General features: G+C 43.6%; 1 protein-coding gene across 1 annotated transcript; it reads right to left on the reverse strand.

The window, feature by feature from the left end:
• Positions 1-221: 221 nt before the first annotated feature.
• LOC308481803 (uncharacterized protein) lies at positions 222-6,251 on the reverse strand (the record flags this gene model as incomplete). Its single annotated transcript, XM_081014511.1, has 3 exons — positions 222-331; positions 3,303-3,518; positions 5,180-6,251. 3 exons carry the CDS (start codon positions 6,249-6,251, stop codon positions 222-224), a joined length of 1,398 nt encoding a protein of 465 aa, XP_080870637.1.
• Positions 6,252-16,459: the final 10,208 nt, after the last annotated feature.

Consider the following 16,459-nt stretch of genomic DNA (forward strand, 5'->3'; position numbering starts at 1 on the left):
AAGGATATACGATAGCTGCGCTCCCCTGCTAGAACCTCCAAACCTGAGTCAGTTTTTCAGACAAGCTATGTGCCAAATGGGCCTGTATCAGCGCTCAAGGGTAATGTCTGACGGCATCTTCCATCCTTCCACAATAGTCATACAGGTTGCCACAAGGAGACTACCACTTTATTATAACTTGCTTTCAGCTCCTGTTTTGGAAGAAAAGTTTGACATAAATGTTAATCATCAGCCTCCTCCTGATGAGTAAATATGAGCCACCTTGGCTCTGAGGGAGGTGGAGGGGGTGGAATGCCTTCTGGCAAGGGTATTGGTTTTTGGATTCTAGAATCTGCAGAGGAGAGAAAAAGAGATATGGAAATTGGAATTGGATGTAGATTAGCACGTGGCACAGTCCCAAAGAGCGAGCTGTTCCTTAAATTTGTGTAAATTCTTCTCAACCAGGCAATAAATCTCAAGCATTGTGTACTTATTTAATTAGCACTAAGTACTGGCCTGACACTGCAGTCCTTGTACAAGCAAGCCTCTTGCTGAGTTGCTAAAACTCTCTTTCATGGAGGCTTTGCTCAAGCAACAGGATGCAGGACCATGCCCAAGAGAAATGAGAGCTATATTTCCAATCTTTCACATTTGGATCAACCCCAAACAATCTGCGGTAGTAAGCATTTTAACCAATTTGTGTATGCTCTGAGGTTTTCTGTAAGAAGCTAATAAAAATAAGCTAATTTAAAATAATCATGCTGAAAAAGTCAATGAATCAATTCTATTTCAGAACATGAATATTTTTATTGCATAGCTAAATACCAACACAAAAAAAGCAGCGTGTTACTTTTCATTAGCAACAAAACGTGTAGTGCGGACTGATTTGGGGATTTCAGCATCAGATTAGCAATGCATTAAATTCTGATAAGCCCTAGCCAGCATGTTCAGTCATTGGTCAGTGATTACAGGAGTGGTAGTTCAGCACCATCTGGTTGCCATCCCAGCTCCATCTGGTGTAACACTCTGGCTCTGCAATTTAGACTCCACCCATATTCCAATTTCAACAGTAAGTGGCACATGGACGTAAAAGCTAAAAACTGATTGCCATCTCACTGACTTAAGGGTAGGTAAAAATTTCCGTGTGCTTGTTTATCTCTTCAACACATCACTACTACTTTTCAGTTGCATAGTTCTCAAGCTCCTTAAGAACAAAAGCCTAGGATCCTCAGAAGAGCACAAAGCAGAGGTTGGGAGAGCCACCTGTCATGGATTCTTGAGCTGAGATTCCTGCCTTGCAAGGGGTTGAACTAGATTTCACCTCTACCATTCTATGATTCTATAGGGGAGCACCATTATGAATAATCCAGCCACAGTTAGCACTCTCAGATTCCATTATTTTCAACTGGAGTGTTTGAAAATACTTTAATTTCATTGGATCTTGCCATTTAGTGGCCTCTTCACTCCATGGTTTCCTGGATGAGGTGGATTGTTCAGATTATTCTGTTTTTGCCTTGTCTAGGAACTGAAACAGCCTTGCCTGTCTTGGTGGATGAGGTTTTCTGGGAATTTGACAAGGCGAGTGTGCACCTGTATTGTTTCTGCAGGACATCTCAGTAGCTTTCAATACTATTGACCACTGTATCTGCTGGGCTGTCTCATGGGGGTTGGACATTGGGAGAATGGTGCTATCATGACTTCAGTCCTTTGCTTTGTAGAAAATCAGTTCCAGAAGGTGGCACTTGGGGAATTCCTGATTGACATCTTGGGTTTTGCCATGGGAGGGATCCCAAAAGCACTTATTTCAACATGAAACCACTTGGGAAGGTCATCCAGGGATTTTGAGTTCAGTGCCATCAGTACAGAGATGACTCCTCCCCACTCTCTTTTCCTCTCTCCCTGTCACCCTCTGGGCTCATACTAACAAGGTTGTGGGGGGTCCTTGACTGATATCTAGAGGAAGCAAAGACTAGATATGCAAATAAATTGAAGCTTCATTAAAGCCAGGCAGTGATGCCCATGGTCATTAGAGCCGGCTGAGGAATTCACATTCAGCCACTGTTGCATGGAAGAGGTTGCATTGCCCTTGAAAATGCAGGTGTGTAATGTTGGGAAACTGCCAGGGAGATATAGTCCATCATGGCCCCAAGCCGGCTGCCGGACGTCCATCGATCTCCCGTAGACAGGCAGATCCAGCAGTTAGCGACACGAAACCTCAGAAATAGATTGCCACATTCCAGGGCTCGTGCACACTGTTTATCAGCAGAAACACAGCCAGAAAGCTTGCACCGCAGAAGAGCATAATTTACAGACTTTATTTAGCGTTGAACAGAACAAAGGAAAACATGACCGTTCTGAGTCAGCGTCTCTGACCGACTGAAATCGAAAGGAATAGCAAACATAAACATCCTGTGAACAGGACATGCGCAGACTCTGTAACTTACAAAGCCTGCTCCCTTTTAAGGTGGAACGGAAATATCCCAACATCCTCCCCCTTTCCGTGTAACCTGTAGTACCTGTGGTTCAACCCAATTGCAACCTTTGTACATAAACCTTAAGTTGTTCTTTGTTAACAACTTTAGACAACAGATCAGCAGGAATTTCATTTCCTGGCATGTAGGACACCTGAATCAGTCCTTTCTGAATACACTCCCTTGCACGATGTAGCTTAATCTGCAAGTACTTGGTTCTTTGCTTGCAACTCTCGGAGTTCAGCAAAGCCAAACAAGATCTATTGTCTTGATACACTTGTACAGGACATTTCACAGAAACCCCGATGTCCTTAAACAGTTGCATCAACCATTCACAATCCATGAGTGAAAATGACAGGGCATTGAGTTCTGCTTCACAGGAACTTAGGCTCACTGTCGTCTGCTTCCTGCACAACCAGTCAAACAGGCAGTGGTTGTACATGTAGCATACTCCAGAAGTGCTTGTACCATCCGTGGTGTCACTTCCAAAACTTGCATCAGCAAAGATTTCAAGACCTCCAGTCTTCTGACTGGTGAACCTCAGCCTGTAGTTCATAGTCCCTTTCAAATAGCGGGCTATGCGCTTCAGAGCTTTCCAATCCTGAATCGTAGGATTGTTGGCATGTCTGCTAAGCAGATTACAGCTTACAGCTATGTCAGGTCTTGAACATCTGGCAATGAAATTCAGCTTGCCTAGAATGCATCTGTACAGCGTTGTGTCAGAAAACGCTTCAGCAGTACTGTCTACCTGGTAACCTGTCACCATCAGTGTGTCTGCTGGGTTTGCATCAGCCAAATTCAACCTGGTTAACACATCAGCAATTTTCTGTGTTTGGTGTACCAGAAAATTACCTGTTTGGTCCTTCTCCACCTGCAGAGAAAGATAGTTGGATACCTCACCAAGATCCTTCATGTCAAAGTGCTCCTTCAGCTGAGCTAGGGTGCTTTGGTAAAAAGCCTGATTCTTCCAAAACATCAGAAGATCATCAACAAAACATAAACAATACAGTTTGTTTTGCCCCTCCTCCTTGACAAACACACATGGATCAGCTTTGCCCTGGTGAAAACCTAGAGAAAGCAACGTCTCAGTGAGTTTTGTGTTCCAACACCTGGCACTCTGCTTGAGACCATATAAGGATTTCCGCAGTTTACAGACCATTCCCTTCTGTATCTCCATCCCATCAGGTGGAAGCATAAACAGCTCCTCGTTCAAAATCCCGTACAAAAAAGCTGTATTAATGTCGTGGTGGGAAACATGCAGTTTCTCCTCCGCAGCAATCTTGAGCATCAGCCGAATGCTCTCATATTTGACTGTGGGTAATCCTGTCCTGGTACCTGTGAAAAACCTCTGGCAACCAATCTGGCTTTGTGTCTGACAACCTTGCCATTCTGGTCTGTCTTGGCCTTGAAGACCCATTTGCTGCCAACCAGTCTCATTCCTGGGACTACCGGTACCAGTTCCCAAGTTTGGTTCCTGTTCAAGGAATCAACTTCAGCCTTCATGGCATTAAGCCAAGGCTCAGCATCTTTAGAGGTTAACTCCTGAACCTCTTTGAAGCTTGAAGGTTCCCACACCTTCTCTGAGCTACTAAGAACAGCAGTTGCTGTCTTAGCAAACTCATCAGCAAATCTCTTTGGAGGTCTGCCTTTGGTCGCCCTTTCAGACCTACGTACTAGACGCAAGTCTTCTGGACTCATCTCCTCTTTCTTAGGAGAAAAATGACCAATGGTGAACAGTGGTTCTTCCAGTTCATTGTCAGACGCATCAGATGGTCTGACTGTGGCCTTTGCGCTCTCGTAGTCTGCTGTGTCATCACTGTCACTGACACCAGCAGCAGCACCGCCCACTGAACTGCAATCCGAACTCTGATCATCATCATCATCATCATCATCATCCTCAGCTTTAGCTGCTTGCTTGACATCATCTTCATCCTCCTCTGGGTAACTCTGGAAAATTCCCACATTTTCCCCCCACTTAGGATTGTACTCAACACTCCTTGTGAACTTAATGGACTTAGAGTTAGTCATCCATACCCTGTATGAACCTTTTTCGTACCCCATGAACAAACCATGTGCCCCACGCTTCCCAAGCTTGTTGGTTTGTGGGGAGTGTACCCACATGTCAGAACCGAAGATTTTCATGTGTTTGATGTTGGGCTTCTTGCCAAACATCTTCTCATAGGGGGTACAGCCAATGGGTGATGACAATCTGCGATTAAAGGTGTAAACCAAATTCCCCAAAGCTTCCCCCCAAAACTTATCAGGGAGATTGGCATCATGCAACAAGGTTTTCATTCCTTGCAGCAATGTCTGATTTGCTCGCTCCGCAAGCCCATTCATCCATGGCGATCTGGGCGTTGACATGTCATGCTGGATTCCCTTCTCAGTCAGGAAAGCTTCAAACTGCTGAGAAGTGAACTCCCCGCCTCGATCGGTAAACAAACAGGCAATACGTTTACCGTGCACATTCTCCAACCAAGCACAGAATGCCTTAAACTTCGGAAACGCTTGCGATTTCTGTTCGAGCAAAAACACATGAATGTACCTGGAAAAAGAATCAATTAGAACCATGAAGTACCTTGCTCCCCCTAAAGAGGGTGTAAGTGGACCAACCAAGTCCGCATGCACTAGCTGGTAGGGCTTGGAGGCCTGCCTGCTAGACTCCTTGCCTTTTGGAGCAACCTTCACCTTGTTCTCTGCACAAGATACACATTTCATGTGAAATTTACAGGGTTTGATGTTCAAACCTTCAACCACCTCTGGCATCTTGGCCAGTGCCTTCCAAGAGAGGTGACCAAACCTTCGATGCGCATCGTGAATGCAACCTGCATGAAGAACTTTGTTAGTTTGAGCAACACAACAAGAATCAGCATTAGACACAACAGCAGTGTCCTCATAAGTTATATGGAACAAACCATCCATAAACTTTGCATGCAAATAGTCCTCTTTGCCTTTACTGATGACACAGACGCTCCTCTTGAAGGAAATCTGAAAACCACGCCCAGTAAGCTGTGGAACACTAAGCAAGTTGCTAGCAGCTCCCGGAACATAAAGTACATTACTGATGGTAGTGTGCAGACTTGCAAGTTTCACAGTCCCTTCTCCTGCGATTTGCAACGTCCTTCCGTCAGCCAGGTGGATCTCACCTTCCTGAGGCTTGAAGGAGATAAACAGGTGGCGATCCTTCGTGACGTGGCGGCTCGCACCTGAATCGACAATAAATCTGCCTTTGGCTGTTGGAGCAGTCTTTACAGCAAGCAAACCCTTGTTTTCCACCGGCGTGGGCTTTTGCAGCTTGCCCCCCTGCTGCTCCTGGCCACCAGACGTGCCTTTAGCCTTTGGTGAAGCTGTGCCAGCAAACATAGCCTTGTTTTCCACTGGCGTGGGCTTTTGCAGCTTGCCCCCCTGCTTCTGGTCAGCAGACGTGCCTTTAGCCTTTGGTGAAGCTGTGCCAGCAAACAACGCTTTGTTTTTCCCTGGCGCGGGCTCTTCACCCTCCCTCTGCTTCTGGCAATCTGCAGGCATCTGTCTTTGTTTACCTTTGCCTTTCCGGCCTCTGCAAAGGCGATGACCTTGGTTCCCACGAGAAACAGAGCTCTCAGCTGCCGACTCCTTGGCTCCCCCTGGAGGCTGGAATGCTGCCTGGGATGACGTGACGGTCAGCTCCCCCTGCAGCCTGCAACCGGTGCCTTCAGCATCCCTGCATTCACTCGCATTCTGGGAAACAGCTAGGACCTCCGATGCAGTCAAACTCTGGGCTGGGATGACTGGCTTGTGAGCAGCTTTCAAAGCATTCCACATCCCACGTGCAGTGGTGTTGCCAGCAAGCGTCTTAATTTCCTCAAGAGAGACGGATAAGACTATTACGTCAATGGCCTTCGAATTATGGCCTTTCCATTTCTCTGTCAGAGGAACCGGGGGGGGGGGCTCAGAAACGGTATGCCACACCCCAAACTGACGCAGCAAAGATTCACACCATTTTGCCCAGGTTTCATAATTCTGCCCATGTAACTTAGGGCAGTGAGTGGCCTCTGAAGCTTGGAAAAACTCCATTTCAGCTTTTCCTTTGAGCCGTGAGCCCTTTATGCCTTCAAAGACTTCGTATCTCGGCAGCTCATTAATCACGAACTCTCTGGCTCGGCTCCCAGGCCAATTAAGCCCTGCCGGAGATCAAAGACTCCTTCCAAGGTAAACAGAGAAAAACCTCTCTTTCGCTTTTGACATACCTCTCAGTCTGTTGCAGCTTTACTCTCCTGTAGGTGCTGTGAATCTGGGCCCGTAACCTTGTTGTTGGGAAACTGCCAGGGAGATATAGTCCATCATGGCCCCAAGCCGGCTGCCGGACGTCCATCGATCTCCCGTAGACAGGCAGATCCAGCAGTTAGCGACACGAAACCTCAGAAATAGATTGCCACATTCCAGGGCTCGTGCACACTGTTTATCAGCAGAAACACAGCCAGAAAGCTTGCACCGCAGAAGAGCATAATTTACAGACTTTATTTAGCGTTGAACAGAACAAAGGAAAACATGACCGTTCTGAGTCAGCGTCTCTGACCGACTGAAATCGAAAGGAATAGCAAACATAAACATCCTGTGAACAGGACATGCGCAGACTCTGTAACTTACAAAGCCTGCTCCCTTTTAAGGTGGAACGGAAATATCCCAACATGTAATACAAGACTTGTCTTACCATTCTTGCATCTAGCTTGCTTCCTGGTCATTGTGTCTTAGTGCAGGCAAGAATCCTCACCCTGTTGACTATCTTGTACAGTGGGGTGGGAAAGTTGCAGGGGAGACCCCACTTCTGGCAACCAATTTGGTTTCAGTTCGTAGATGGGTCGAAGAGTCTTAAAAGCCCAATACACAAATTTTCACAGCCCTCTAGCAGCAATGGTGGCTCATTTACCAGAAGTAATGTAAAGCTATGGTTTTCCCAGTAGTGATGTATGGAAGTGAGAGCTGGACCATAAAGAAGGCTGATCGCCGAAGAATGGATGCTTTTGAATTATGGTGCTGGAGGATACTCTTGAGAGTCCCATGGACTGCAAGAAAAACAAACCTATACATTCTGAAGGAAATCAGCCCTGAAGGCTCACTGGAAGGACAGATCCTGAAGCTGAGGCTCCAATACTTTGGCCACCTCATGAGAAGAGAAGACTCCCTGGAAAAGACCCTGATGTTGGGAAAGATTGAGGGCACAAGGAGAAGGGGATGACAGAGGACAAGATGGCTGGACAGTGTTCTTGAAGCTACTGAGTTTGACCAAATTGCAGGAGTCAGACACAACTAAACAACAACAACAATGTATTTAGCATTAGCTCTGGAAGTGTATACTTGATTCTGACCAAACTAAACCTCCTTATGGTTGAGTGTGAAGCAGCCTGTTGTCCCCTTGCTCCATCCAGCTATCATCTTCTTCTCTTGGTTGCTCTGGTGCCCTAAAGTTTCTCACAGACCACTTTTTATTCCTTCTTGTTTCCTTTGCCCACCACCCCCATCTGATTCAGTTGTAGCCCCTCTGATCTGCCAGGCTAATGCATATGTGTTCTCTCTATGGACTCTTCCTCTTCCTCAGAAGCATCATGGGTTTGGCAAAAGTGCAAATGGAAGGTAGGACTGATGGGGGCAGTGCCTGAATTCATGTGGCCCAGTACAACTTCTATCATTTTTCTTGGGGGGATTGTAGCTCTTACATACGAGCTCATTTTGTTCTTGTATAGCCTGGATTTATTTTATCAACGTATCATGACCATGTTATATTGATACTCCATGTCTCCATAAATAATATTTCAAGAGTATCTGTTGAGAGGATGTATCCCAAATCAAACAAGAATCCCTGGAAATCTCCCTCCCTCCTAAAATTATTTTTCTTCTTGACTTGGGTGCCTCTCTGTTTATCTTATTAGTTTGTTTAGGGTCCGCTGCACACTCGTCGTTCATGTAAAACTGCTTATTCCTGTGCCAGTTTGTATTAATTTTTCATTACACTAGGAACATAAAGATCATGTAATTGAATCTCCTTAGGGTGTTGAGGTTTAGATAAATGGAAGGCAAGGTGATACATCAGAACAAATGGAGCAACATATTGATTTTCACTGTGAACTCGGAAGTTGAAATAAGAAGTACTTCATCTCTAAGAATTGCAGGAATGGACTCACTGATGGACAAGGATCCCAATTCATTTATCCTTCCAGCTGGCAGACAGGCTACAAAGAATGAATTCTGTGAATAAAAAAAGCATAAGGAAACATGGAGTGATTTTTCCTTTTTTTTTCCAAAAAAGGATATGTAAGCTACTTGAAGTATCCTGTTGGCAGGGTGTTGGCAATGCAGATCCAAACTGGGGGTTATTTTTTTTTAAGAACAATTCTACTGTAGATAAAAGAATTGTGTGTGTCTTTCACAATGCTCATAACTGTCCTCCCAGGGCAAGTTTTATCAAAATAAGATATTATTATTTAGATGACAGTTAGCCACAGTTAGACACCGCATCCATAGCTTAAAACCAGCTACCTCGGGGAAAAGTGACCTTGGCTGACCTTGGCCTTGACCTTGTCTGTCCTTATTAGGGCTAGATTAGCCCATGAGATATAACACCAATGGGTGCATTTTTGAAACTTTCCTGGCACTCAGCCAAATAAAAAAAGAACAAAGCTAGGCCAAAAACGAAACTTCATTGTAGTCTGCAAAAGCAGAATATCCAAACTTCTTCCAAGGAATATTTACTAGCGTTGAATAGCGGGAGAAGGAAGGACATTAAACCAGTCGGCTTCTGCAGTCTGATGGATTCAAATGCGGATGCAAATTGAGGTTTCGGGAAGCAGATTTTGGGTTTTCTTATACAGATATAATAAAGCTTTTGTGCTTGTTTTACTGTGTAGCAGCAGCATCACAATATGTGATCAGAAGTGAATAAGATTTTTCAGAACTGTTACAGCTGAAGGGCATGTTTCAAAAGTCTGAGCTTGCTGCAAACGTTTCCTATTCTCCACCAACAATAGGATACTTCCTTTCTGCATGTGAATTATTTTCCTGCTTAGCGAGAAAGCCCTGGACACACAAGACTCAGAAGGTGTTGTGGTTTTAGGATAGAACATCTCAACTAACCCACATATTTGAAATAAATGTAAGTCCCCTGAAATCATATCACAGTCTGAATTTTGTCAGGCTGTGTATAGCACAGAGATAAGTGCTACTTTCAATGAGATCCAAGTTTATAAAGTGACTAGAGTGCTGATTCTGGCACTGGGTCTGAATTTCTTCTCAGCTGTGAGCATACTAGTAAACTTTGGGGCAACACTCCTTATTCTCAGCCTCCAATGAGATGCAGTATAGATTGTAAGGTACTCTATGTTGGTGACATGGGGAGAAAATATGTATATAAAGGAGAATTCCCTGGATGCCAAGATCCAAGTTTTAGGCAAGTGCCCTTTGGTGAGAGAACCACAGCAGAAATTTAAAATCACAAAAAAAGCAGAAAATAAGTTCAAATAATGTTTACAGGGTTCTGGGTGTAATATAACAACAGAAAAATTCATTACCAGTGCACCACTTGTCAGGGGATTAGCTAAGAAAAACCTAATTCTAGCTGGCACATTGGAGAAAAAGAAAACTCAAGAGTTCCTTGCCCACAAATCCAAAATTTTCAACAGCAGCATATTTTTCGTGATCTGACACTTTTTTGCCAAAGAACAGTAGGCGAGTAATTCTCATTTCATCAATGTGTAAAAATGAAGCAACCTCAAACCAGAATTCCAAACCTGGGACCATTCCTTCTTATAATGAAATTTCTAACACCAGTGACCAAATGGTCTCTACATATGCTTCTGTAAGTGCATGATCAAATGGGAGCCAAAAGTAATTTACTCTGTAAAGATGGTGGACATTGCCCATATTGCTGGGCAGCAGAACAACCCATGACCCCAAGAAAAGGGGGGAGTGTCATCTCTGCTGTTAATGCAGTGACCAAAAATCTTGGTGACGATGTGCTTCATTTGTCTGTCTTACCTTTGCAACTTTGAAACACAGTAACTATGCAAAAGCAGCCACATTGGTCTGTAACTTTTGTTGCTGCTACCAGTAATTCACAGCTCATGATTATCGCACTGCTACACTTGTGCAACTGTTAAAATTATATTTATATTAATGTGAAACATTTTTTTTTAAAATGTAGTAAAACCTGTGGAGTCAGTTAGAATCCCCATATAGTTTTGTGCAGGTTATTGTGCTTCACATGGTGGGATATTGTTGACCATGATGACTTGTGTGCTTTGTTCTGGTTTTATTGTTTCAGTAGGAAGGGAGAGCCTCAATGAAGGCTGTATGTGTGTGTGTGTTTATTTGCAAACGGTGTCATGCTTAATAACTTCCACCAGGCATTTTCTTTTTATGGCTGTCTTGGGGTGCAGATTGGTACAGTCATTTCTTCTATCAGCAGAAGGTTAATAATCATCTTCCAGAATCTCTGCAAGATCCATTAGGCAGACAAGACAGGACAATTGCCCTGAAATATGTTTACATTGTTTATGCTGTTTTGGAAGCCGTGGTCCATATGTCCTGCTAGGAGTCTGCATCTATTCAAAAGCAACCCACATCTACCCCTAAAGTCTGAATGCTTTCAACAGCCAACCATATTGATTGGCTGCAAATTAAGAACCACTGATACTCATTTGGCTCCAGTATTGCATAACTCATTACGTGCAGCATAAAAATGTGTGCACAAACATGTATCTGATCGTTTCAGTGGGGGTCCAGATGATGAGCAGTGTAATGAAGATTCTTATGTACACCAACATTATCAGGGCCAGCCCCTTCCATGAGGCAGAATGAGGCAGCTGCCTTGGGTGGCAAATTCTATGGGTTGGAAAGTGGCTAGAAATGTGTGGCGTGGTGGAAGTCTGTTCCATCACCAGTGCTGATGGAATTTGTGACCAAATTTGACCAGTCTAGTCGGATTTTGTACACATAATAGGAAAGGCAGCACCTTGTCCTGTGCTCCAGGCATCAAAATGGCTTGGGTCTCTCCTGAGCATTCTTATGGCTTGCACATGAAGATATCACTTTCTGGGCCCAGGGAAGTTTCTCTTTTTGTTGCTTAGAGGGACTATTAGCTCAGCAGGGAGCATTCCAGCTTTTTGTTTTAGAACCCAGCTGTTGAGAAATGTTTCCTCAAGTGTAAGATCAAAAATGTACCTCAGTGCCTAAATCAGCAAATGCCTCAACTGCCTGAAAAACTTCAATAAGATCCTCTGTGGGAATTTGGAGACCTTTAGTTTCATATCCAGCTTTTTCCTTTAGAAATTTTAGAGTGGCTTACATCAGGGGTCTCTAATTCAGGCACTAATTAGACACAAACAGCACCAAGTACTCAAACCATTCTCAGGAAGCCTATTTCTTGGGACAAGAGAGACATAAATTTGGGTCTGATGCTGAAATGTAATTTATGGCACTAAATAATCTCTTGGATTTATTTATTTTTTAATCTTCAGACTAATGCATCATCTGGCAGTGCTACTTGAGATTCATTATTTTGAAAAGAAAGAAAAGAAAATGAGCAATGAAAGATGTTGACTGTGCTTTCACCCCAATGGTTCCCACTGTGGCATGGTTAGGGGGAGAATGGCGGTGTAATGGTCTGGAGGGATTGCAAGTTTTGAAATGGAGTGGGTGAAATCAGACAGGATTTAAGAGCAAAGTTCAAAAGAGGGCAAAGGGAAGAAAAGGCAGACGAAGTCAAAACGGAATAGAAGGTTGTAGCATCCTTTAATATCCAATCATAATTTTCCCCTTTAACTCCTAATGTAGCTCGGACCAACAAGAGCCTTAAAATCTGATGTCCTGGATCTCAAATAATTCTATAGGAGTCGCCTATGCTATTACAAACTCTACAGAGAAGCTATTATTAGATCACAGTCTGTTGATTTTTAAAAATCAGAAGACTAAATGATTCATAGGTTGAGATTTTCTGATCTAAACTAAAGAGACAGATAAGAGGAAATGAAGATCTACCCATAGATCTTTATAACATAAAGAAACGTGTGCAGATGGTACAGATGGAACTTCTCAAAAAGTTTTTTTAATATATATAACAAATCAGTGTTGGATTTTGTTTATCATATTGTCTGGTGCATAGAGATCTATCAAGTGTTTTATTGTTGTTTATTAGATAGAAAAGATCTGCTAACTTAATGTGGTGTGTTGAATGGCTGTTGCAATAGCCATTCAATAGAAAAATTATCTACAGTTTTAAGCAAGGAGGGAAACATATTAGTGTAGAGAAGCTATGCTGCTTCCTCCTCTGTACCCTATTGTGAAAACATCTAGGCAAGGTATGTGTGAATGGGCAGAGTCTTTCTCTGCATTTTTAGATATTAAATACTGTGGCGAGCATGGGCGTGGCCAGGATTTTAGTTGGGGGGCAGGACTTTGTTGGGGGCAGGACTTTTGTTAGGGAGGGGATGAACCAACGTGATTGTTCAGTTAAGTATTTCTATTGTTTTACTTGATGGGGGGGGCAGCTGCTCCCCCTTGGCTATGCCCAGGGTGGTGAGTAATACACAGTTTTCCTACATTCCAGGGAATGAGGAGGCATTCGGTGGCCATGCACATCTGAGAGATCTGCAGATCTTGGAATACTGTGCAGGGGAAATGGGCAGATGGAGCAGAGGCATGAATCACACTATGAGTCCGGGTTTCACCTCCTTGTGAGTCTCTGCCCCCACTTAATTACTAGTGTGAACAGCCTGAGTTACAGCAACGGAGCTGATGTTTCTGTGGAGAAATTTGATTCATTTTGCATTTATTGGTGAATATACTTAATTAGCACTTGTGTAAATTGAAATGCGGGACGTGGGTAAATATGGGATGCGGGTGGCACTGTGGGTTAAACCACTGAGCCTAGGGCTTGCTGATCAGAAGGTCGGCGGTTCGAATCCCCGCAACGGGGTGAGCTCCCGTTGTTCGGTCCCTGCTCCTGCCAACCTAGCAGTTCAAAAGCACGTCAAAGTGCAAGTAGATAAATAGGTACCGCTCCAGCGGGAAGGTAAACAGTGTTTCCGTGCGCTGCTCTGGTTCGCCAGAAGCGGCTTAGTCATGCTGGCCACATGACCCAGAAGCTGTACGCCGTCTCCCTCGGCCAATAAAGCGAGATGAGCACCGCAACCCCAGAGTCGGTCAGGGGTCCCTTTACCTTAAATTGAAATGCAGCCATCCTTAAAAATGTGCATGTCTCTGAATTCTGCAGCGCAGTCCTCCAGCCAAGTCATGTTTACAAAAAAATACTTCTACTGGGGCGGAGTGTGCATATAAAGGCATGTATTAGTGAAGATGACATGAAATTGTGGAGAAATGGATTTAAGGTTGGAACAAATGAGAAAGTGAAAGAAACCCAAATGGACATGTTGTCCCATTCTGTTTGTAAGAGTACTAAGACAGAATGCTTGGCTGAAGTTCTGGGAAGACAAGCATTGTCCATCAGCTTCCTCCCACCCCACCTTGTTCTCTGCTGGATGTTTGTTGTTTGTGAAAAATGTTCTCTCTCACCTCCACTCCTAGCAACCCAAGTTCCTTGACCGCATGACATACGCCAATTGCCATGGAGACAAAGTGATGTAGCCCCACGTTACACATCTTAATGTCATCTATGTTATCTTGCTGTGGATTTTATACTCCTTTGACTGAATGCGAACAAAAAAAACCTACCTTCCTGTGTGACTAGATGGGCAAAGGAAGGCAGTCATCTCGGGTTCTCCACTGACTCCAATGGAAATGTTTCTTACTTACATCTCATTCCTATGTCTTGTTTTATACTGGTGTAGGAGCAGGAGTGGGACACGGGTGGCAGTGTGGGTTAAACCACGAGCCTAGGACTTGCCAATCAGAAGGTCAGCGGTTTGAATCCCCATGACGGGTGAGCTCCCATTGCTTGGTCCCTGCTCCTACCCACCTAGCAGTTTGAAAGCATGTCAAAGTGAAAGTAGATAAATAGGTACTGCTCCTGCAGGAAGGTAAACAGCATTTCCGTTCACCAGAAGTGGCTTAGTCATGCTGGCCACATGACCCGGAAGCTGTACGCTGGCTCCCTCAGCCAATAAAGCGAGATGAGCGCCGCAACCCCAGAGTCGGTCACGACTAGACCTAATGGTCAGGGATCCCTTTACCCTTTACCTAGGAGCAGGAGTGGCTCCTGGGAAAACATAGAATCCATGTTCTTTCTTGCCACAGCCCTGACTCTAAGCAGTTTCCTCTTTATGCTGTCAATTTCCCACCAGAATACGGTTTTTGCTAGCAGTAGCTACCATTAGTGTAAATTTACTGCATTAGCATATTCCTCTGTTCAACCTGTGTCAGGACATTTACCTGGAGATCCTATCTTACCCAGCAGGAATAACCTGAGGATGGGTTTGCTCTGCTCATTTATTATTCTGTGGGGGCATTGTTATTATTGCCTAGAGACACAATACGACACTTTGCATTTTCTGTCCATTGTTTGTACAAAAATAATCTTTGTTATAAATGATTCACCTAGGTTGGCACCTTACAGAGCAAGATATAATTGAAGACCAGGCTAAGGCACTGTGCCTTGAGCACTAGCATTTATAATGTAATCATGTAAACAGTAAGAGTCAATTTTGCAATAGCAGCAGGACTTGAGCCACCCTGTTTGGCTGGTTCGATTACCTCTGAATTCCCTGAAATTAATTATAATAAAGTTCATGGACTCTAGTGGCAGCTCTAAGAAAGAAAGAAGCTGATCCTCTATAGAATTCCCCGGTTGCCTATCTGAATCAACATCCTAACTGTGGTGAGAAAATGTATAGACCAGTGTCCAGTTTACCTGCAACATTTTGCTCAGCTGACCATATAAAGGGAAAATATACCATTCTCCATTTTTAAAAAGATGAAGGGATAGGATTGTAACAGGAGGCTGAGTAAAGGGAAACATACAAAGAGGAAAGAACTCAGTTTCCAACTTCTGATCATAATAGCCATTGATTGTTTATTGACTTGTGGTGGTGGTTGTTTATTCTGTACAACTGTTCCTTAGAAAACTCAGGATGGAAACATTGCAAAAAGCATGAGTTTACCACCAAAAATGCCAGCCTCTTGTCAACCCCGCAACCCTTGGTGACATCTAACATAACACTGTTTTTCTCTGATCTCTTGCCTACTCCTGAGCATCCAGGTATGTGGAGATAGAAAACCAAGAAAAAGCTAAGCATGGTGATGTAAGTAGTACTAGGGGAGAGGTGAACTTGATGGCAGGTTGGCAACTGAATGCCTTTTATAGAAAAGCGGCATTAACTCAATGGAAGTAAAATACTAAGTCTTGAGAGCTCACCAATTATTTGTCTTAACCACCACAATTTATGCAATATTTGTTATTATGAAAGGTTTTTTTTAAAAAAAACAAAGTTTAAAAATTCATACAAATCCAAAAGAAAGAAACTGGCATCCCATTAATTAATTAATTTAATTTATTAATTTATTATAGCACGTAATGTTGACAACAAGGGTGTCTGTACCCCCACATAACAGCTTTGAAGAGCAATTGCCTTTAGGGCAGGCTTCCTCAACCTCAGCCCTCCAGATTTTTCAAGACTACAATTCCCATCATCCCTGACCACTGGTCCTGCTAGCTAGGAGTTGTAGGTCAAAAACATCCGGAGGGCCGAAGTTGAGGAAGCCTGCTTTAGGGGAATGCTGCAGGCCTACTCCAAATCCCACAAAACCCCTGACTTCTTTTAAGCAAAGAAAAAGCGTTGATAGATACATTAATGGATCTCCCACATCATTGCCTAATAATATCTTTTTTTAAGCAGCAACAAAAATTGTGATCATTTTTAGTTCTCGATTTCCCCCGCCTCCCATCTCCAGCATTAAACACAAACAACTGACAGAGGAAAATCCAAGGGGCTTCTTATTTTTCAAATGCACACAACTTTTTTGTAGGGGGGGGTTTCCTCTTGTGTAGTTCATCACAATTTGGCTCAAAATTTTGTCACAACTTA

This window comes from Podarcis pityusensis (assembly GCF_964106645.2).
Source record: "Podarcis pityusensis genome assembly, chromosome: 7".
Lineage (NCBI taxonomy): Eukaryota > Metazoa > Chordata > Lepidosauria > Squamata > Lacertidae > Podarcis > Podarcis pityusensis.